The sequence below is a fragment of the Accipiter gentilis genome, unplaced genomic scaffold, assembly GCF_929443795.1.
Source record: "Accipiter gentilis unplaced genomic scaffold, bAccGen1.1, whole genome shotgun sequence".
Taxonomy (NCBI): Eukaryota; Metazoa; Chordata; class Aves; order Accipitriformes; family Accipitridae; genus Astur; species Astur gentilis.
Genome location: NW_026061048.1, coordinates 416,561 through 440,615, shown reverse-complemented (window position 1 = coordinate 440,615; position 24,055 = coordinate 416,561). Strand labels below are relative to the sequence as shown.

Below are 24,055 nucleotides of genomic sequence, written 5' to 3'. Positions count from 1 at the left end.
GGCAAAAGAGACTCCGCTTGAGGAAAATTAACTCAATTTATTACAAATCAACCAGAGCAGGGTAATGAGAAATACAACCAAATCTCAGAGCACCTTCCCTCCACCCCTCCCTTCTTCCCAGGCACAACTTCACTCCCAGATTCCCTACCACCCCCCCCCCAGTGGCACAGGGAGACGGTGAATGGGGTTTACGGTCAGTTCATCACACATTATTGTGATACTTGCCAAACCAACCAAGAAAGGTAAAACTGGAGCGCAGGGAGCAAATGCTTTTCTTTCACCTTAGGCCAACTGCTCGGATGCTCTCTATGCTGCCCTGCTGCAGAGGGCATCCCTCTTGTACCAGTAAGAGACATAAGAGTGAATTAAAGCCAGAACTCCAAACCAGACCAAAAACCCAGTCGTGATCAAGAAGAAAGTGGAGAATGCATCAAATATAACAGAAAATTATTTTGGACATTCCCAGTTTACATTTGGAAAAAAGAGAAGGAAAACAAAGAGGAGGAATTAGGTATTAAAAGAAGAGCACTGAATGATAAAGCAGTAGCAGTCCCTCTACCACTACAAACCCACACCCCCACACGCACGTACGCACACAGACTTAACACCACCAAACTCCCCTTGACTGTGACGTTCCCCTCAGCTTGCTGGTCTAGAGATACTGAATGCCTGAAGCACACCAAGGATAACTGAAAACATCTGCATGGCTTTAATGGGAATCCTCCAACTGAAACAAAGCGCCTTCTCCCTCTGTCTGCGTTGGCACATCCCCGAGTCACGCTCTCACTCCTCTCCTTCAAAGTCAAGATTCCTAAACGTGAAAAGCGGGAGTGGGGAAAGGCGAAGGGAAGAGAAAAAGAGGGAGAGCATCATCAGTGGAAGACCTGCCAGCTGCTGCTGATTCAGCCCTGTTCGGGGGACCACCCCAGCAGAGAGGAGCTGGTTTGCATGCCACAGACCTCCCTGCCTGTTCCCAGGGACAGGCCATTTGCTCAGCCTTGCCGGCCAAAGCGTGGGAAAAGCGTAGGTGTGCGCCATCACTTGCAGAGGAGCACGGTCACGTTCACGTGCAATCCTTTACCTTTTTCCTCCCTGGATTCAAAGGGTTTCTGTCTTCAAAGTGAGAGCCTTCCATACGGTCATTTGTGACATTTCATCCAGGATAACAATCTCAGAAGGATCAGTCCTGCAATAAATATTTTACATAGCAATCCGTGATTATGGGAACTGATGCCACCAAGGGCATTAGCATCAGCAAGAGGAACAGCGGAGCCCCGAGAATCAAAGCTCTGCATAAGTGTGGGAGGTTTTGCTGGATGAGGAGTTTTGGGAGGCAAGCCCGGGAGCTGCAGAGCAACAGCTCTGTGCAAAGGCTCTTGCTGGGGCTTAGCCCCGGTCCGGGTTCCTAAGCCACTGCTGGTACAGATCATGCCTGCAACTCCTCATGTGTTAAGTATGAGGATCTCCAGCTACCGTAAAAGCACTGATGAGGCAAGGTTTGGGGGTCAAACGCGAGTGCTGCAGCCACTCTGCTTGCGGTCAGAGCCTTGCAATCACTTCCTGCAGCCCTGCCCCCAAATTTGATTTTCCCACCAAGCTGCCTGCTGGTTTCTGTGGGATGCCCCACAAAGAGGCAAGTGGAGAAAACTCTGCCAAACACCTTCACGCTAATCTTGCCGGGGTTCCTGGCGCTTGGTGGAGCTTCACCTGTCACTGCTTTGCTTTGGGATATCCACGTCACTGGTCTTCCCCACGTTCAGCTGAACTGAACTTGCAGTAGCAGCAGCTTCCATGGCCCTCCTGGACTCCTGATGTAAAAAAGGGACAAATCACGTTCTCTGTCTTTGATCAAAGTGGAGATAAGCTGAATGCCCAGCACAAACTTAGCAGTCTGCCCTCCGCTTCTGCCCCTTGGCAGCTATAGGTATTAGTGCAGCAGGGGAGAAACCGTTCACTCCAAAGATTTCGGGGCAGGGGGACTGTGTGTTCAAAACACGATTATGAGCAACTCTTGCCAGCAGCAGCAGCCGCAGCAGCATCTAATAATAATCATCATAATGATAATGACCTTTGTGAAAAACGACTCGTTTTAAAAATTACACCTGTATTCAAGCGTTCAGCTCACTGCTACTTGAGGAAACAAAGGTTACAAAAGTTACAGGCTATTGGGATCTATTTCGATTGAGTGCTGATCTTCCCCCAACATTTCCAGACAAGCTGTAAGAGAAACAGGCAATCTCACAGACACACGGAGATGTCCAGCCCCGAGGACACAGCAAGCCTTACCTCTTCTTCTTCTCCAGCTTCATTTCTGGCATCGTCCAACTTCTTCTTCCTTTCTGGCATAAGGTCATCCAGAAAGCTGAGCTCTCGCTTTGAGAAGCAAAAATCCATCGCTTTCCAGACAAATACGAGAGCCAAAACCTTCATGAATAAGAGGGAAGATGCGGTGAGCTCAGAGACGATGCCACCTCTCACTCCAACGCTGCAAACACCCCGCTGCCGAGCGGTGGCAGCTCTTACCATCATGGGAAAGATGATGGCGGCACGGGACACCTTGATGGTCCAGAGCAGGACGAGGCAGGTCAGCTGGATCGCCGTGAAGAAATGCACCTTTCGCAAGGGCACGTGCCGCAGGTAGATGAAATCCGGCTGGTGCTTCGCTGGCATCCAAAACAGCTTCAAGCGATCAAAGAACTGCGAAATAAAAGGGAAAGGTTGCCACCTTGGGATTGCGGCAAGTTTCTGGCCCTCTCGAGACGTGGAGGCACTTTGCAGCATCTCGCTTGCCGTCAGAAATCCTGGATCCCACCGCATTCCTCCTGGGAGCAGCACCCATTTTCCCTTCGCTCCATCTAGCAACCGGCTTGCCCCTGAGAGCTGCCCACCAAACGGCAACTATTCCATGCCATTCCATTATTAGCATTTCTCGGCCCACTGAATCCCCCCATGAGGATTTCCACCAGTGGTAGAAACTGCCTTCCCTTTGCACCAAATTCCCCCGCTTTTCACGTAACCAAACACTGACCTGCCCTAAACCCTGCAACAGAGAGCGCTGAACTTGCCTGGTCCTCCCAGCCCTATATACCTCCTGTGCCTCCACCAATCTCTTTCTTACGCAAAAGAGTTTCATTGCTTGCTCTGCGAGAAGTTTTTCCCATGCCACTGCTTTTTTCCCTGCTGCTACAGAGACAAAATACCAGGGAGCCGACATGCTGCACGCTGTAAAAGAGTCCGTACCTGAATTCCTCTGAGTGACGACACACCCATGTAGAGAAAGACGCCATAAAGCACAGGCATTGGTATAAACTGGGGGGGGGGGGGGGGGGGGAGAAAAAAAAAAGAAAGAATGCAATCGTTTCTTTTTCTGTATTGCATTTTCAGTATTACCACCCTCTTCCACAGGCACTGCCTAAAATTGCTTGAAGCTTTCCAGCTTCCATTCAGGCTTAGAGATGGGTCAGATATTAACCATTGTTTTGCCATTTTGTGCGCACGAGTGAGCTAAGGCTCTGCTTTAGGCTGAACTTGGGAGTTATCTCTCCTCAGAATAATCCTATTTTCCAGAAAGGTTGGAGGAAAATAGGCGATTTCACCCGTGCTACCCTATGCCGCATTCTCTGGCGGTAGAAGAAACACTTCTGCCTATTCTTGGGGCAACAGGCAAAGGCCACAGGCCTCCTTTTAGCCTAGAGACGAGATTACTTTGTGGGAGGAACGTGCAAGGAAGCCCACGGGGATGACCTCACTGTGTTTAGCTCCTGGGAACGGCTGCTCCGCGGCATTTGGGGAGCAAATTGCAGCCACTAAAGGGCTGCCTGTTTGAAACAGAGCAGATGTGCTCGTCTGAATATGCTCAACTGTAACCCATAAACATGGGTGGGCCTGAAAGACACCCAAAAATTCAAGCAGTTGCGTTGCTTGCTCGCCTCGAGCACACCAAACAGGGGCCTGAAGGGCTGCAAAACCTAACCGAGGCTGGTTCCCACCGTTGGTCAAGCCCCAAGGGTTGGGACCACCTCCTCCTCCTCCGCTCCACAACTAACTACTCAGGCCTGCAGAGAGGGGACTGTTTTTCTGTAACCTCCAACAAGCTCACGGTTGTTGGGTGGTTTGCATTTTCCTCTCACCTTTAACACAGAAGTGAAGAAGACAGAGCAGCCCATGAGCACAAAGATCAGCAAGCCAGTGACTCTCTGCTCTCGTATCCCCAGAAACTTGGGTTGTTCTCCTGGAGCTGAGCAGTCAGACTCTACTTTGAGGCTATTCACGTGGGTGATGGACAGGACGGTCGCAGCCACAAACCAGGGCAGCCCCATCACAGAGCACACCCCGAGCATCACGGCCACCACAAAAAGGTCCAGGTGGTACCCGCATCCTTTCTGCAGGCAGGAAAACAAGAAACAGAGCATCCCATAGCACAAGAGCAAGGATAACGTCGCAAGTCAGACTCAAACCCTGCTCGAGCACAAGTCAACTTCTTCAGAATTCAAAACAAGAAATGGAAACAAGCAAGGGTGTATGCAGGCTTTGCACAAGCACCTGGCATGAAAATCTGGCAGGAGTTCAGACACAATGGATATGCAGAGCTTGTGCATTAAATACTTCTCCAAAAAACAACAAGCCACAACCCAAAAGCACCAAACCATTTTTTCCACTCACAAAGAAAACTGTACCACTTGCAAGGAAGGTGTGACTCTGAGTTATCCCTGGCAGCGCATCAAAACAATTCATTCCCCACACCTGTTGCTGCTGCCATTTTAAAACAAAAACGCAGTTCTCTATTGCTCCAAGATTAATTTGCTCCTCCAAAAGGTTGCTCATCTGAACTGCCCTGTCACTTGCTCCCTGCATCATCGTTAATCCAGGAGAGCATCCTGCCACGCAGCCTGACCTTGTCCCAAACCAATGCCTTCAGAAAGCATCGGGAATAAGAGCTTCCCCCCAGACCTGCAGCCCAGAAGGGGCTGGAGTCATCTCTCGCAGGCCCTTACCTTCAGCTTGTGCTCCTTCCTGTTCACAATAACGGCACTGATCTGCTGGTCCATGAATATCAAGATGGTGCAGAGCAGAGCTGGGACGAGCGCAGCCAACACCGTCCACCAAGGGTTGGGTCCTATGGGGTTGATGAACCACCCGCGGTCGTCTCTGGTAGGCTGCAACAAAGCCCACACATCAGCATTGTCTCCCAGCCCAGGCACTCCACTGGCTTTCATTTTCCCCTCCCTCCTTGCGTCAGAGCACCTCCCAGCCCTGGCTTCATGTCCCCCTCTCCCGGGGGCTTCAGCAGTGCCAGTCTCCTCCTTGCAAGCAGCTCTAGATACTTCCCCTGTAGGTATCTAGTTTTGGGGCCATCTTCTCGTTTCCAGGAGGAAGCAAGGCACTTGGAGGTGGAAGAGGAGATGGTCACACCACCAGCATCTCCTCCAGACTCAGCCCTGCCCTGCCCCGGCATCACCTTGTGGCACCCCCACGTGCCAAAACACCCCGTTACCTTGAACGCATGGGGGACCTGGAGCTTCGGCAATGGGATCCCAACCACAAAGTCAAGGAGCACCATGATGACGATGGTGAGGAAAACAGCAAAGTCGCTCACTGTGGACCGTACCTGGGGCGAGAAACCAGAGGTGAGAGGGGCATGGCAAACAGGGCCCTAAGGTGAGATGCAAGAGTTGCAGACATCCACAACATTAAGGCTGCTTAACCAAATCCCACCACCCCTCTGAGCACATGCAGCCTGATCCCTTGCTTAGATACTGCTGCTGTGTTTGTCCCTGTGAGATCTGGGGTCAGACAATAAAAAAAAGCTTAACTAGGCCAACAAGGGTTGGTTTAAGTCAAAATCTAAAAATAATAATAATAATATTAAAAATAAGAAAACACATGTCTGCCACTACAGCTACACTCACAGCTACAATGGCAACAAGGCACTGAGGCATCCTTTAGTCCTCAAAAAGAAGCTCCTCATTCGAATCTACTTTCCACTCGAGCACATAATGCGCAGAAGGTAGGGGAAAAAAAACAAACCGAAAACCCCAACCCCCAAAACTTTGGGAAACCTGACTTCCTACTACCTGAGGAGAAGAAAAAAAAAAAAAAAAAATCAAACCCCCAAAATCTTCAATCTGGGGCAGGTCACGAGGCAGGTGGGAAACGCTACGATGATTTTGCACTCATGGAAATGAGTGTGGGACATCCAAGCTCTTGGAGAGCTTGGCCTGCAAGGCCAACGTTTCCCAGCTTGACCAAGGCAGGGCAAATACTGCTTAGTGCTCCAGGAAAGCCATTTTGGGAAACGAGTGCGGAGATGGACACTGGCCACCTCCTTCTACTTACTCTGGTTGGAAAGTAGCGGCTGGTTTTAAACTTCTTCAAGAAGCTTGACAGGGCAAAGGTGGCGAAGAAGAGGATGCAGCACCAGAAGAATACATCAGGGGTGTAGGGGCCGTCGCGTCCACAGGCAGGTCCTTGAAACTCCCCACGCAAATACTGACATTCCTGGAGAAACAGAGCGTCAGGACACAAAGGCAGTGCACGTGCGGCAGGGAAACCTCGCATAGCTAGGGGGTTTTGAGGATCTTGGTCCAAGATCCACGACCCTGTAACTGCTCCTGCCAATGGAGATTTATATTTAATGAGCAGCAGCAGCTGAACAAGTGACACATCGAACTACACAGCGGAGAAATGAGATGTGAGGAGACACCATACGCTAGTAACACATTACAAGAAACACTCATCCAGGTGACACTCTTCCATCAGTTGCTTGCATTCATAGCACTGTGTTTCCTTAACTGCATCTGGCTTCAGTCCTCACATCTTCCCGCAAAAAACAACATGCCAGGCTCTCCCAACCCTGTGAAGAAAACCTCATCAACTTTCCTAACTAAAAAGTAATTCTTTTAAAAATTATTTTTAAACCTGAAAAGGACTAGGATTCACAGGACTAGCATCATTACATTCACTTCACAGTCCTCCTCAAAATGGGAGAACAAAAGATAATTGACATGACAAACGCCACAGTTACAGACGTTCCTTCCTGGGGGTGCAGTTCGCACACCTAGGAGCTCATGCATGCACGAATGGGTGACGCCAGGCAGCAGCCTTCTTACGTGCCTCTGACCTCAGGAAGAAACAGATAACATGAATACTTTTACTCCATTTGTATCCTGAGCACCAGAGATGAAGCCCAAGATTTGCCTAGATGACACAGTCAGTTCCTTTAAGGGATGAAATTGTTCGTTTGAGTTTGGCTTCAAGGACTCCCACAGCTGGCGATTAACTAAGAGGTATGCTACAGCGAGGAGCCCGACACACAGACTGCAGGACAACTCATCACGCCAGGCCTCTGAGCTTGCAGTTCTCCGCAGGGCCCGGTGCTGCCTGAGCAGGTGGATGGACTTCCCAGTTCCAGAAATACAAGCTCGTGAATCAAACCCTCCTCAAGCACGCAGGCAAAACTGGCTGCGCTTTAGCAAAGCAAACCAACAACGAGGCTTCCTTTGTTTGGGTGCCTCCTGTCTGACGATGCTCTGGGCTACTTTCTCTTCCTGGCAGCAACAGGAATAAGTTGCTCTCATACCTACCAGCTTCTGACAGAGAAAGAGGATGATCTCGTTCTTGCCTGCTAGGACCAGGGGTGGCAATAACGCAGTCTGCCGAGACTGGAAGGGGATGCCTTGGAGGCGGAAACACGCGGGTGTTCATTACTCCTGGGCACTCGGAATCACGGGAGGAGATGATGCCGAAGGGCCTGATCCGATTCACAAACTGACGCACCTTAGGACTGAAAACGCTTCTCCTTCCACTAACTTACTTTTCTCTGCAACAACAGCCTCAGGAGAGTAACTTCTCCATAACCCTTTACACTACAGCAACTACAATACTTAATCCTAATGTACCTTACAAGAAAACTACTGCGGTCTTCTCTACTAGAGGGCCAACGCTGCTGCGCCTGTAAGGAGCGCTTTACGTTTTATTAACCTTTTGAAACAACGCACTAGCTTTCCTTGCAATCGCATTACGTGGGCTTCCTGGGACTTTATATATGCACGTTCGTTTTCTCTGGCTAAATCAGATTTGGAACGCAGGGGTGGCCATCTGAAAACACTGCAAAACATTCTTTTTACATACATCAGTTCTCTGGTGAAGGCAACAACTGAGGAGGATCTTCAGCTAATGTAAAACTGCGAAGCTCAGAGGAGTCGTACTCCAGCTAAAGATCTGCGCACTACTAGGCAGGAATGTCAAATTAAGCAATGCCCAACAGATACAAGTCATTGGACCTTTTCTTTTACAAGTAGGAAAGAAAGGGTACACAGAAAGATAGTGGTCTGTAGAAAATGCATGTAAATCATCAAGATTTCCAAGGATTACTCGAATCGCTTCCTGGAGAGGCCAAAACAAGAAAGGAAGGAAGAATATTAACAAGATAGCCACAATCCCACTGCCAAGTACAGTTTTCAGGCTTGGGAAAAAAAAATAACATTACAGTTTGCAGGAGTCATGGAAGAGCAGGTTCCAGATATTTTGCTTTTCCTCCTCCCCTTCTTCCCCCTGCTCCCTCCCATCACCTTAGAGCACGCTGCCCTAACAGATTCACAGAAACTGAAGTGAACGAATATCTTAACCCTGAATTAACATAGAAGCAATACTATGGAGAGTGGAGGTGTGCTTTTAAATTTAACAAGTTCTACATTTAAGAAGCCTCCTCCTTGCCAGCACAACACATGCAAGTATTGACCTGTTTCAAAAATAAACATATTCCCCTTTTTCGGAATATTGACCCAATTCAGTTACCAAGGAACTGTAATTCAGCCCCAACAAACTCCTGCTTTATAAACGGGAAACTTTTTCTAGGAATACCTTTTGTTGGGAAGTGGCTTGCTGAAAAAGGACGTGGGCCTGTGGAAAAGTTGTGCGAGCAGAGTTCTGTGTGAAAGAATGTCAGTTTGAGCAACAAGACTAGGCCTTGGCTGAAAATAGCTGGCTTCACTGATATTGGGAGAAAAACAACAGCTGGTCTCGCTGTTATCAGGAGAAAGACAGGGACGGTGTGACCTTGGCATAACTTCACAAGTAACTTTTGAAGAAGTTCTCATGAGAAAGTTACTGAACACGCGTAGCTGCCAACCACAAGTGGGTGTGTTTTAGTAATGAATAAACATTAGCAATGTACCAATCATATTAGGACTAGTAGGCATAATTATCGCAAACTGTATAAATATGAGCTATCCGTGCAAATAAAGTTGAATCACTTCTATCACTCATATTGGGTCGACTTATGTGCATTCCTCCGCCGCTCCAACAAATGGCGCCCGAACGGGGACCGAAGAAAGGGGAATTGGAGCGACGGACACTGAGAAGCACCGGTAGCAGCGACCGGGGGGCAAAAGATTAACCGAACGCTGATCGTCTTGGTTGGTGTGTTAACTCTCGTGCCTGGACCGTCCAAAAGGGGTTCGCCGTCAGTGAGGGCTACTGGAAAAAGGCTGCAAAGACTTTTTAACCGAGGTCCCTTAATCAAGGTAGCACCCAGGAGTATCAAGAAGCCGGCCGGCAATGGATCAAGAGGTAGCCCTAAAATTATTACAGTGCTTTTTAGAAAAGCGGGGAGTAAACTGCATTAAGCAAATTTTGGGGTTAGTCACGCTGGGTCGCGTTAAGGGATGCTTTAAGAATCCGGATTTATTATTTAAGGAGAGTGAATGGCGTAGATTAGGAGACGTATTATGGGATATGGTAACTGATGATGATAAATCAGCTAAAAAACTAATGAAGCAAGGACAGAAACCTTTCAATTAGTGTGGGTACAGCTTTTGAGCTTAGTACCTGGAATGCTATCGGAACCTCCCTATGGGATGAAATTAGTGACGGGTCTAAAGAAGTTAAAGATCTTGTAACTTTATGGAAATTGATTAAGACAACTCTGTAAGAAATGAAAGCAGATCGTAAAGCGTCTGCGTCTGCTTTTGCTGCTCTCTCTCTCCAACCGCAAGCGAAAGGGAAAAGCGGGGAGAAAAACATAATGCAGCGAGAGAGACTTTTTGGAGCTTGTTCGCCTACTCTCGTGCCCTTGACTTCTGCTCCACTCCCTGGGACTGCCGATATTAATCAGCCATCCGACAGTTCCCAAGCCTCCCTAACCGTACGATTAAAGGAAACCCTACAGAATCAGGGAGTGAGTAAAAATCTGCCTACGAAAAACCAGCCCTCAGATACCACCGTTCAACATGAACAAATTATACCTAGCATACACCCTGATTCAAATAATGCAAACAAGGACTTGGCTACTCTAATAATAGAACAAAAAGAGACAATGTTAGAATTGTTAAAGGAAATGGGGAAAAGAGACGGGGAAACCAACCGCACCCGTGACAGACGCGGAGCCGCCTGTAATAGCCGCTGCAGAAGAAAGGCAGAGACATTGGAGGGGTGTAATAACAGATGCCATTATAGAAGGGACTATGCTCTAAGCATTCCCAGTTATTGCATCAAATGGACAGAAAAAATGGGAGGTGTTTGACTGGAAGGTCATTGAGAAATTAAGGAATGCTGTGAGTCAGTACGGAATCAAATCTGCGTTAACTCACCAAATACTGCAATTCATTTTTTCTGCTGATACGCTGATACCTCAAGATATTAAACAGCTAGCACAGTTGATTTTGACACCCGCCCGAATGTTAGTGTTTTTCTGGCAGTGGGAGAAGCTCTGTGATAGGGAACAAGCAACATCACGACAACAAACAGATCCCCTATGGGGAGTACCACGCAGATGCCGATGGGTACTGGACCCTTCGCATCAGGGAACGCTCAGTTACAATGTGTCACTGAGGTTCATCATCTATCACAGATCTTGGCGTATCAAGCTTTTCTTACCGTACCAGACAATATGTACAGCCATGCTTTTACCCAGGTGAAACAGGAGAATACAATTTATGACCACCCTGACATGAACGAGGGCATGAAAGAAAACACGTTCAAAATACTCGCTTTTGAAAATGCTACTGAAAAGACACGCAAAGCATTGTGTAATTTGCCGAAAAATGCAGACATCGTTGATATGATAGAATACACGGATCGATCAGTGGACTCACAGAAAGTAGCCTATGCTGCCACAGCTCTCCAAGGAGCTACAAAGAAACACAAGGCCAGTGAGACACCCTTGGTCAAGTGTTCTAACTGTGGCAAACGTGGACACATTAGGAGCAAATGTACAGGTACTGTTAACAGTAAGTGCTGCAACAAGTGTAAGAAAGATAACCATACCACCAAGAATACAGGAAGAAGGGAAACTTTACACCGACTGCGAAGGCCCCTCGCGCGGCGACACGAATGCAAGGGGCTTGAGCTGCCAGCCCTCAGGCAGCCTCGCAACCACCAGATCCGCCACCGCAGGAAGCTCCAGAGTGGATGTGGAAACCGCAGTCAACATAAAGGGACCATTGGGGTTTGGACTTAGTGCATTTTTAATGGGGCAATCTTCAACAGCTCTAGAAGGAATTCTGGTGCTCCCAGGGCTTATTGATGCAGATTATTGTGGGACTGTGAAAATTATGATTCATGTTTTAATCCCTCCTGTTTCTATTCCTAAAGGTACCAGAATAGCACAATTAGTTCCATTCAGGTCGTGTGTTCTGAACCCAGGTGAAGTACAACGTGGAGATGGTGGATTCGGCTCCACAGGGAAACCGCAGGTATACTTTGCCATGGACGCAACAAGAGGTAAACCAGAAAAGGTAGTGCAATTGGAAGGGCCCGATGGAGTTGTTGTCAAGAAACTGATGACAATCAATACAGGTGCTGATGTTATGATTATTTCACAATGCATTTGGCCTCCATCATGGCCATCGATCAATCCAAACTTTGGTATTGCAGGGATAGGGGGCACACAAGCCACCTTAGTAAGTCAGCTACCAATTACATTTGTGTTCCCCGATGGTGAACACATTACGACGTGTCCGTATGTCATGACTACCCCAACTGAATTGTTTGGCCTCATAGGCCATGATTTATTGAGCCAAATGAAGGCAATGTTAGTGACGCATCCTTTTTAGGAGCGGTCACTGAGGGGTAGCCGATTCTGAAAATTAACTGGAAAACAGATGAACCTGTTTGGATTGATCAGTAGCTGCTAAATTCTGAAAGGCTACTAAAAATACAAGGGTTAGTTGAGGACCAGTTGAGAGCGGGACAAGTTGTTCCTTCTACTAGTCCATGGAATACATCAATATTTACCATTCCCAAGAAAAGTGGGAAGCGGAGACTGTTACATGATCTCAGAGCTGTGAATGTGGTGATGCACAGTATGGGAGCCCTGCAGCCAGGTTTGCCATCTCCAGTTATGCTTCCAGAAGAATGGGATTTGTTAATTATAAATCTAAAAGATTGCACCCAGATGGCGCTGAACGGTTCACCTTTTCGGTACCATCGATTAACAAGGCAGAACCCTATAAGAGATACCATTGGGTCGTGTTACCGCAATGAATGCGCAATTCCGCCACGATGCGTCAGGTGTATGTGGCCTGGGCATCAGAGCCTGTAAGAAAGCAGTTACCTCAGTAACTTGCCACAGGATGAGATTTTAACTCAATTGCAGGACATCTTAAGCCATCGCGGAGTAATAATCACTCCTGAAAAGGTGCAAAAGGCAGCACCTTGGAAGTATTTGGGGTGGCACATAAATGCTAGCAATGTTAAACCTCAGAAGGTTCAAATAACATGAGAAATTTCAATGTTACATGATGTCCAGAAGCTTGTGGGAGATATCCAGTGGGTGCGGAATCTTTGCGGTATCACTAATGGCAATATGACCCCTCTGGCAGAACTCTTGGGTATGAGAACACTGTGCAGATGAGAAACGGGAAATGACAGAGTTGACCAATTGGTTGCAGCGCCACGGGAGCCTCCTCCAGGGAATCGTTTTCAACAAAGCACGGCAATCGCATGCGTTCTTGCACCAACCCGCTAGGATGTTAGCAAAGCAATTTGACTTACCACTTGCTGATGCCCAAGGTATCGTTAAAGCATGCCCTGATTGTCAAAAGGAAGGGCTCGGCTTGGGCTGTGGGGTTAACCGACGAGGTCTTTTGCCATTGCAGTTGTGGCAAATGGATTTCACCCATGTCATGTGGTTTGGTGCAAAGCGTTCTGTGCATGTGTGTATTGATACCTATCCTGCTGCCATGTGGGCCACGGCACGAACTGGAGAAAAGGCCTTACATATTGAATGACATCTTCACGCTTCTTTTGCAGTACTGGGTGTGCCTCAAGAAATTAAGATGGACAACGGCCCAGCCTATGGTTCTACACGATTTGCTCGATTTTGTAATTTGTGGGGAATTCACCACGGTACCGGTATTCCACATCTTCCCACAGGACAGGCTATTGTCGAATGGGCCAACCAAACCCTAAAAGAACATGCTGCAAAAACAAAAGGGGGGAACCCAGGGCTTACTCCCAGAGGAACGATTGGCCAAAGCCTTATTTGTGCTAAATTATCTTAGATTGACAGGTGATCACAAAGACCCACCAATGGTAGTGCATCATGTTCTTTTACAGGCAGAAAGGACGCAACAAAGTACAGGAATCATGGTAATGTATAAGGACCCAGAATCCAGGAAATGGTGCAGATCAGCAGAAGTAAAACTTACTGGGAGATCCTGGCTAAGTGGGACAAGCCATGGCTTCGCACTGATGCTGGACCCGGAATTGTTCCAATGGCGACTGGCACGGCACCGGCGGGTGCTGGAGCCACTGATCTGACAGATTCTAACTAATAGAGTATTACTAGTGGACACGGAGTCCTTCAGAGAGGTTTTCAGAACAGCGTGCCTTATTGTATATAGAACCTGCTTTAGGTAAAAAGTGTGTAAAGCATAATTTGATTAAACATAGTGTGATTACGGGAAGACAGTGTGGGGTAAAAGTTAGTTAAAGCCAAAATTAGGGGTAAGGTCTATTTCCATTAATAACCTGGGAACGAGGTTGATTGTGTTTCCACAGATACAGGCCCACGATGGACTCCTGTTCGATTTGCATGACCATCATCATCTGGAGCATCATAGATGATGTGGCAATATGAATACTACCTCAGCCAAAAACTAATGTATAGGTCACCTTGGCTAACATAACAGGTCAAGATTCTCTGTGCATCGCAACTGTATCGTAAAGCCCATGAACCAATAGACAAGATGGCTATGACTCGTGCAGCGCGCCTGGCCAGCGAGCGCATGCGTCATAGATTGCAACCGAGGCGGACTTTTGGCACCCGCTGGCCACGTGTGCTAAAACCCGTTCCTCTGCAAATGTATAAATACTGGGATTTTCCGAAGAGCATCGGGCTGGTGTACAGTGAGGCCATCGTTGCCTCTGTGGGGACGCCCACGGAAAGCTGGCACCTACCGATTGCTGGGCTGAGTTCGTGGAGCAAGATGGCACAAGAATGTATAGATGGTTCATTTTCCTCATGGTCTGGGTCATTAGGGGTAACGGGTTGGCTCAAAGAATTATGGGCATTATTGTAGTTACTGTGATTTTAGCTATTGTAATAGTTTTACCTTGTTAAGGAAAATGGCATCCCAAGTTATTAAGCAAGCCTGGATTGCTCAAAAACAAAAAGAGGGAGAAAGATTTAAACGGAGACCTACAGTGGATTCAACCTTGTTGTGGTATTACAAATACAGACTTACAGCCGCTGCTGGATTTATTGTGGGGCAGCGGTACCTTAACTTCTACAAGACAACTAAGTGCACCGGGATGGCAAGCCTTGGCAGCAATTGGACAAAAAAAAAAAACCAAAAACAAAAAACAAAAAAACACAACAAAAAAAACCCCATCACATCATCCATGTCTGGCAGATACGTTCCTGATTTACCCATAAATTTGAAACCTTATGCTGAGATTGATATGGAACACACTGACTGTAGTAAGCAGCATGACAGTGACACCGGTGATTGATCCACATCGGTTAACACCATGGGACAGTAAGAATGTTTGGGTGTCACTAGCTAAAGCTATTAATCAAACCTCTTTTTGTGTGCTTATGTATTTTATTAGGTATAATGTTGTTTTTACTGTGTTTAATTAATTGTGTTCACAGATCTTTGCAAAGGGCAATACAGCAGGTGTTAAAATTTTACCTCAATCTATATACAAACAAATAGATTGGCTGAAGAAACATACACAAAGATCCAGCAAGAAACTAGTTGGTTTGATGGAGTGTTACAATCAATATTCGGCGGGATAACACTATGGGTAATGTCATTGATTAAGGAAGCCTTATGATGGTTGGGTATATTGATATTAATCTGTGTAATAGTTAGAATTCCGTATGGGTGCATGATAAAAGGAGTCTCAAAGCTGACACACCAAGCTCTACTCGCACAAAAAGAAAAAGGGGGAATTGTTGGGAATTGGCTTCATGAAAAAGGACATGGGTCTATAGAAAAGCTGTGCGAGCAGAGTTCTGTGTGAAAGAATGTCAGTTTGAGCAGCAAGACTAGGCCTTGGCCGAAAATAGCTGGCTTTGCTGATATCAGGAGAAAAACAGGGACAGTGTGACCTTGGCATAACTTCATAAGTAACTTTTGAAGAAGTTCCCATGAGAAAGCTACGGAACATGCATAGCTGCAAATCACAAGTGGGTGTGTTTTAGTAATGAATAAACATTAGCAATTTGCCATTGTTGTCCAGGCCCATTGCCTTTTCCAGTCTGGCCCATTTCCAGCTTGGGGGTGCTCTTAGGATTAGTCTGGAGGCAAAGATCACACTGTTGTGCGATCACACTGCCTCACCGTGGCATATAAATTCCTAGCCACAATTTCTCCTATCAGATGATTATACAGGGCTTCTGTTCCCCAATGTCTTTTCCTATGTTCCTCCCCTATCAAATGCCATAATAAGCAAGAGGGAACGATTAGCTTTTCCTGTGGGGTATGAGCCCACCCCTCTTCATTATATGACCCTTCTAAACCTGTAATGAGCTTTTGATCTTCCTTAGTGTATTCTGGCTTACCTTCTAGGGAAATCCACCTATCAGGAATTAAGGCCCCTTCTGTTTTTACCTGTGTTTTGGCCACTTGTTTTGCCTCTCTGTCCGCCAGCTCGTTCCCTTTTTCCAAATCTGAGCTCGCTTTCTGGTGTGCCTTAATATGCATAATTGCTACTTTCTTAGGGAGCTGGACAGCTTCCAGTAACTTCAGAATTTCTTCTGCGTGTTTGATATTTTTCCCTTGAGAACTCACTAGTCCTCTCTCCTTCCAAATTGCTCCACGTGCGTGTACAACTCCAAAGGCATATTTTGAGTCTGTATAAATGTTCACAACTTTGCCCTGGGCCAATTCCAGGGCGCGGGTTAGAGCAATTATTTCTGCCTTCTGCGCGGAGGTGTTCCTGGGCAAAGCCCCCGATTCTATTACCTCTTGGCTGGCAGTGACGGCGTATCCCGCGTGTCGATTACTGTTTAGGACGTAACTGCTTCCGTCCGTGAAGCGAGTTTCCCCGTTTTCCATGGGGCCGTCTTTCACGTCTGGGCAACTGGCGTACGTTGCTTCGATGGTTTCCAAACGGTCACGATGTACCGGTTCTCCTGTGTTCCTGCTGAGAAAAGAAGCTGGGTTGACAATGTTAGCGACTACAATCTCCACGTCATCCCGCGCTACCAATATAGCTTGATATCTCAGGAATCTTTGTGGAGAGAGCCAGTGTCCGCCTTTTGCTGATACTGCGTGAGACACCAGAACAGTCATCTTCTGGCCCAGAGTAAACTTTCGGGCTTCCTGTGTATTTAGTATCACAGCCGCAACCGCCCGCAGGCATCCAGGCCAACCTTTTGCAGTCGTGTCTAACTGCTTAGAGAGGTAGGCAACTGCCCATCGATACGGGCCCAGGTTTTGTGCTAATATTCCCAGAGCAATGCCCTGCTTCTCATGGGAGTAAAGAAGAAACAGCTTACTCGCATCTGGGAGTCCTAAGGCCAGGGCCGACATCAAAGCCTTTTTCGGTAGCTCAAAGGCTCGTTCGGTCTCCTTATTCCACTCAAGGTGTTTCTGCTTAGTGGCTGTCAACGCATACAGTGGTTTAACAAGCAATCCGTAATTATAGATCCACAATCGGCACCACCCTGTCATTCCCAGAAAAGTCCATAACTCTTCTACTGTCTGAGGTCTCCCAGTTTGACATATTGCCTCTTTACAGGCCTGTCCCAAAGGTCTTTGTCCCGCACTAATTTCATAGCCCAAATAATTCACTTTGCCTTGCATTACCTGTGCCTTTTTCTTGGATACCCGGTACCCCTGAAGTCCCAGGAAATTCAACAGACTCGCCGCCCACGTCGTACAATCTTTCTCTGTTTTGGTGGCGATCGGGATATCATCCACATACTGCAACAGCTTCCCCTCCTCAGACGGGGTTTCCCAGGATTCCAAGTCTTTCGCAAACCGATTGCCAAAAACGGTAGGCCTATTCTTAAATCCTTGTGGCAAGGCCGTCCAAGTGAGCTGGGTCTTTCGACCGCTCTTGGGCTTTTCCCATTCAAATGTGAGTAAGTTTTGCCTGGCTTCATGGAGAGGGAGGCAAACGAAAGCATCCTTCAAATCTAAAACACTAAACCAAGTCAATTCAGGTGTTAGTACGGTTAACAGGGTCTATGGGTTCGCCGCTACCGGGTAAAGATCTTCAGTTATCTTATTCACCGCCCATAAGTCTTGGACCACCCAATATGACCCATCGGGCTTCCGAACAGGTAATATAGGGGGATTGAATTCAGACTCACACTCTTTTAATAGTCCCAACTGCAAAAATTTTTCTATCACCGGCCGGATTCCTTCTCTGTCTTTCTTCTTTAGGGGATATTGTTTAATTCTTACCAGCTTTTGGCCTTCCTTGATCCTAACTTCAACAGGTGGAGCACTTTTCGCTCTTCCAGGTGCATCGGGAGCCCATACCCCCGGGTACACTTGCTTTAAGATGTCCTCATTAATGATTCCTTCTAGGGGGAGACTGGTTAAGGTTAGGCTCAATATTTGAATATTTTGCTGATCTTTTACCTCCAGAGTAATTTCTCCCTTCTTGAATACAATTTTTGCTCCCAATGGTTCCAACAAGTCCCTTCCCAAAAGGGCCTTTGGGGAGTTCGGCATATATAAAAATTTATGAATGCCCCACTGTTTTCCTAATTTATATTCTAAAGGTTTACAAAACTATGCCTTTTCACTTTGGCCAGTCGCTCCTTTCACCGTGACATAATCATTCCCCGGGGCATCAAAGCCTGATTCAAAACCGAGTATGTTGCTCCTGTATCTACCAAAAATTCTACCTCTTGTTCTGTTTTCCCTAGCTTAATTATAACCAGTGGATCCGCTAGGGTAGATTCCCCAGGTTCTCGTCAGTCTCCCTTCACAGAGGCTACTGTTCTTCCTGTTTGAGCCCTCTGATGCTCCTTGTTCCCTGGGCATTCCCTCTACCAATGACTGAATTTCTTACACAAAGCGCATTGATCCTTGCCCAGTCGGGGCAAGTCTCGTCTAGGCCCTCTTCCCCTTTCTTCCCAAATAACAGCCATTAATTTCCTTTGTCCTTGCCTATATCCTTCTTCTCTGTTACTAAACACCCTCCGTGCTTTTGTGGTACAGAACAGAGATGTAGCAAGAAAGGAAAAAAAAGAAGGGAGGGAGAACAAAGGGAGAGAGACACAAAGACTGAAAGAAGGACAAAGGGATGGCAGAAGAAAAAAATAGTGATAGGCTACAGGACAGAGATGGAGGAGTTCCAAAAAGACACAGGGAGCATGACAGAACGAGAGTGAGAAACAAGGGACAGAGCAGGACAGCACTGGAGGAAAAAACAACTGTCATTGATAGGCTGTGAGAGAGACATGGAGGAAGAGAGAAAAGAGAAGGGACAGCTAGCTGGAGAGGGGGATACAGTTAGAAAGGATGGAAGAGGGAAGGGAACAGAGAGAAATACAGAAAAGATGGCAAGAGGAAGCAAGGCAGAGGGACAGCAATAGAAGAAACAAGGGACAGGGATCTGGACAGATGAAGAAAAAAGCAGGAGAAACATACAACATGATACGATGGGACAGAAAGTAACACAGAGCGTCAGATGATAATAATGACAAGAGATAGAGAGAGACTATGAAAAGCACAGGAGGTTGGAGAGAGAGAGAAGACATGAATGAAAAGAGTAGAGAGCACCACAAAGGGTCAGGGAAAGAGAAGGACAACAGAATAAAAAAAACCCTCACATATTACACACATGTTATCCACTCATCAAGCCCATTTCAGAGTTACACAGTACCTCAGCCCCTTTAAGAAAAGTAACACATGCGCCCGAGCCCATTTCGGCGCCGCACCACGCCCGAGCCCATTTCACGGTTCTCTACCTACAGCTCCAATTTCAAAGTTCTGCAATCACTAGAGGAAGGAATGCACCCCCTTTCCATTAACCCAGCAGCAGCTACATTTACCTCAAGGTATCTACAACTCGCCCTTGGATGCCTAATTCCAACAGACACTTTCACTTACTTCAACAGCTAAGTTTACCTATGGGCACTAAACGCCCATGCTTCCCTCTACGCTTCCCTTTGTGATTGCCATTAGTACTGTAATTCCCACAAGGACACATAATTACCTGTCTTTTTTACATTTTATTTTTAGTGCTTCATTTGGTCCATTACTCATTCCACATAGATTCAGCTATGTCAGTATTTCAATCCAATTCTACAATGTACTTTTTCTACAATATATAGAAAAGACTTATGGCCTCACTCGTCAAATATTTGACACTATTAGATTTAGTCCTCTTTTAATCACTATTTTTACAAATACATGTAAACTCCAAAAATTTAGCATTACCTGAAGAAGAAATGCCACTATTTAGTACCTGCAATGCTCTACGGAGTGGTCTTTTCCACATTCCTCGCTCCCATTACATACATCGCTGCACATCCAGAAGTTTTACTCCCTGAGGTGACATTACCGCCATGATCCCTGTTCCCGGGCACCAAACGAGTGACCTCCAATCATCTTGACAGACCGTCCACTTCCACACCTCGACACAAAACCAGAAATTGAAAAATATCATTACATCACAAGCTACAAAGAGCAACCAAATATTTTACAAACCCACCACAGACAAATACAGTTACACTCACGCACTTCACAACCCTGGCCTACTCCATGCTGGCCATCTAGTCCAACTCCCCCCACAAAATCCTCAACTGTCTTCCAAAGACCATCCACCGAACAACATATCTCTCTGTGCTGACTGGCAATTACCAGGTTCCAGGGGAGCACTCCACAGGAACACCGTTCCCGGGAGCCTTGGAAAAAAAAAAAAACCCAAACAAAAAAAATCGCCCTGCCTTTGAAAACCCAGGCCCGAGGCAGACCCCAGTCCAAACATTGGCGATCAACATTGCCTCATGGAGCAGCTGGGACCAGGGAAAAGAAAAAATAAATGGGGCAGGGGAGGACACACCAAAAACCAACCCATATCCCAGCTGGGGTTTTTTATTCTAAGTTTGGGGTTTTTTTCCTAATTCCCTGAAAAACATCTCAACTCTACATCCAACCTGAAAGGAAAAAAAAACCAAAAAGGCTTAACCACAGAACCCTACAAGGTTAGAGACATTCACAACACACCACTCGTTCAGATCACATGAACGCCAGCCCTCACTCTCAACTCATCCATCATACCGTCCACAGGCCTCAAGAGGCCGTCACCCCGTCTGCAGCAGCAGGGGCCTCAAAAAAGCACCCTACCTGCAAAAACCCAGGCCCCAGCCCAACCTCCTTCCAACCAACCTCCCCACAAACTGCCCTTCCGTTACACCAACATTTCAACACGCACCATCATCTCCACCATCCGTGCATTTTCAACCCGATAATTAGCTTTCACAGTGCCACGTGTCACAGTCCAACCTCCGTAGCGCCATGTCACCTAAACGCAAGGTTCTTTCAAGCACCTCTCATGCCCTGTCATCACCTGCAAAAACAACACACAAAGCTTGTCAACAGACACTTCATCCTCGAGAGAGAAGTCCTCCACCACTCCCCTACCCTGCTTCCCACCTATTCCAAAAATAACACATCCTCACAGCCAGTGTCCTCCATGACACTTGAAAAAACCAGAGCATCACAAACACAGAGCTGTCCCAAAGTTACCGATCGCTCCAAGACCCATCACGCTGCTACTTAGACCTCAAGACCTTGACCATTTCTAGAGACTTGCCACAAAGCATCTGCATAAACAAGATGAACACCATTGCCCAGTTCCTGCCTTACTCAATGCTAGTTCACAGTCCAATTGCGATCCCCTCAACTCTGCATGCAAAGAGCCCGAAGTCATTAAACCTTCTACGCTGCCTCTACAATGCCATACAAGACACACACAAACATAGAGCCATGTAATTCACATGCAAATGTAATGCCATACAAGGCAGTACTCTTACCTCAGTCAAGGCAAAACAACTCAGAGCCTTGCCATACCAGACAAAACAGAACAGGGCCAATGCAAGAGACTCTCACGTGACAGTCAATACAAGTACAGACCAAAACAATACAAAACCAATACAGAACCATAGAAGGCAAGGCAGTCTCAGGTGGCAATCCATACAAGTACAGAGCACTGCAATACAAAACACAATGCAGGGCCAGGCAATGCGAGACAGTCTCACATGACAGTCGATACAAATACACAACAAAACACCACAGGGCAAAGGCAAATACAGACCAATACAATGCAAGAAAACTGCAAACACAGCAAAGCAAAGCAGTCTCATAGAGCCACCGGATGCATCTTCCTTCAGAGTCCACTCACGGACTCAACTCCTTACAGTGCTCTGCTGCCTTCCCCCATCGCTCTGTGGGACACATCCTGTCCCTCCACATCTGAAAAAAAAAACCAAACAAACATATTGAATGAGTCACCTGGATGCAGAGCAAGAGCTTCACAACTCCAGAGGTCTTGATTCCATCTACAAAGACCATCTGGAATGCAGCTACAGCCTGTCATTTTAAAAACAACAACAAAAAAAAAACAACACACAACCAAAAAACAAACAAAAAAACAACAAAAAAACCCAACACACACCCCCCCCTGCCCACTGTAGGGTTCAATTATATGGAACTTAGTTACTGGCCCTGAAAGTAGCTCATGGTCGCAAGAGAGTTCCAGACACCTTTGAAGGCTCTGAACAGAACAAACAAGAAGATAGAAGAAGAAAGATCCCAATTAGAAAAACACAGGTGCACATTCCACGATAAAGGGAACTTGGCACAACCGACCTCAATTCAGGGGCTTATCTCGACCAGTTGGACTAAGACAAGTTTTGCATGCTCTAACATAGCCAATTATATCCTGTGTGTATGCACGTGTACAGAGCGAGTATAACTAACTGTATCTTATGTTTCTACGCGTGGACAGTATCGATGTAACCAATCACCGCTTACGCTTGTGCGCGTGGACACCACATGCTTGCGTGCAGCAGCCAATCAAAGCTTCTAAACAACTTAGAGAATTGTGTAAGAATGATCAGCTAAGCTCAATAAAGGGGCGACTTTGATCATCATACTGGTGTTCTATCATCCGGACCCCGCACGGAGTAACCCTAAACCCTACACCCCACCAACCAAAAAAACCCAGGGCCAAACTTGGAGCCCATCACGTGCAAGTCTTAACACCTTAGAGACTCAAATCCGCTTCACTGCCCCTCAACAACCCCTGCCACACGGCTCCAATTGTCTCCGTGAAACACTGTCAGCACGGCTGTCCGCGCAGGCCGCTGATGGCTACTCGAGCCGAGATGACTGTACAACCCTCGCCTAAACGGTCTAGGCACATCAACGTTTCACCCGTAGACTCTTATCGCTGTTCCACCTACCCCTGACTCCACACCCTCCCAGGCAGAGCAGCTCCAAGCCAAGCACACCGTGTGCAGAACGTCACCACGTGGAACGCCACCAACGAGGTGATTCAACGAGAGAGAAAACTCTCAGCAAGAAGAATGACCCCCGGACGGGAGGCGCCGTCGGGCAAGATGACCTACGGGGCCGCAACCGCGAGGCCAGGAGGCTCCACAGCAGACCCAGAGGAGTCAAACGGAGCGGCCCGTTACAAGACAGCACTGTCAAAACCCAGACGACAGATGCGCCAGAAGCCTGGCGTCGAGACCTAAGGATGTCAGGATGCGGGGAAGAAGTCCCACTCCGAGAAAACGGACGGCTAGAGAGCAGAGCTGCCGATGCAGGCTGAAAAAATGCTGCCATAGAGCACTGACCGGAACCCGCCAAGACCGATCCATGCTTTAGAGCTCCGAGCGCAAGAAAAGAAGCACCCGATTGGCACCGGGCCAATGAGTAAGAGCATTCAAAACCCTAGGGACAGCACCCGAAGCGCATGCCTCGCTCCTCTGGCGCAAAGCGCGACAAGGACATCGAGACCCGAGGAAGGTCTAAGCGCACAAGACAGACTACACAAACTACACGCCACCGCGGACATGGGCTGGAACTGCCCTGCCCAGCACACACGGGTCTCGTGCTGAAAAGCAACCCGCTCCCTTCTCCTGCGCAAAGGCGACTGCTTTGGGACAGCCCTCTCTCCTGCGCTAACTTTAAAACTCCTCCCTGCTATTCCCAGCTTTGTCCCTTCCTCTCAGCCTGGTCCCTCAACTTAGCTTTCAGAGGGCTGAGGGTCCAAATCCATCCTCCACAAAACCACACGGGCTAACTGGGATGTTCCTCAAGGGGAACATTGCTCTTCAACATCTGCAATGAAAAAAAACAAACACAAACAAATCAGAAAAGGGAGTAAGCATCCCGCTGGCCAACGCCAACTACTTCCCCAACTCCCCCCTCCTCACAAGTGCCACCGTGTTCACTTCCCCGCTCATTCCAGACTCAGACCCTGCAGCCATCATCACTCGTGGTATCTAAGGTACCGAGAGAAACCACGTTAGCGTGGCACTCGTGAGAAGCCATGGGCCCCACGCTCCTCCTCGCTAATCCACAGCTCACCTGAAACGCTCATCCAATTCAAAGATAGCCCACACAGCACC

At 47.4% G+C, this 24,055-nt stretch overlaps 1 protein-coding gene across 1 annotated transcript; it reads right to left on the bottom strand.

Moving 5' to 3' along the window:
- Positions 1 to 300: 300 nt before the first annotated feature.
- On the bottom strand, positions 301 to 2,694 carry LOC126037332 (electroneutral sodium bicarbonate exchanger 1-like). The gene is made up of 5 exons (XM_049797643.1): positions 2,524 to 2,694; positions 2,287 to 2,424; positions 1,708 to 1,808; positions 1,082 to 1,186; positions 301 to 811 (listed from the first exon to the last, which is right to left on the bottom strand). Exons 1-4 carry the CDS (start codon positions 2,668 to 2,670, stop codon positions 1,099 to 1,101), a joined length of 474 nt encoding a protein of 157 aa, XP_049653600.1. The 5' UTR covers positions 2,671 to 2,694; the 3' UTR covers positions 301 to 811; positions 1,082 to 1,098.
- Between the last annotated feature and the right edge of the window lie 21,361 nt (positions 2,695 to 24,055).

Bases quoted from the DNA above. Each gene is read 5' to 3' on its own strand.
- LOC126037332 (XM_049797643.1), bottom strand. From the start codon at position 2,670: ATGCCAGCGAAGCACCAGCCGGATTTCATCTACCTGCGGCACGTGCCC. The intron at 2,425-2,523 runs GTAAGAGCTGCC...TTATTCATGAAG, and splicing joins CCATCATCTTTCCCATGATG to GTTTTGGCTCTCGTATTTGT. The intron at 1,809-2,286 runs GTAAGGCTTGCT...TTTTTACATCAG, and splicing joins AAGCTGGAGAAGAAGAAGAG to GAGTCCAGGAGGGCCATGGA.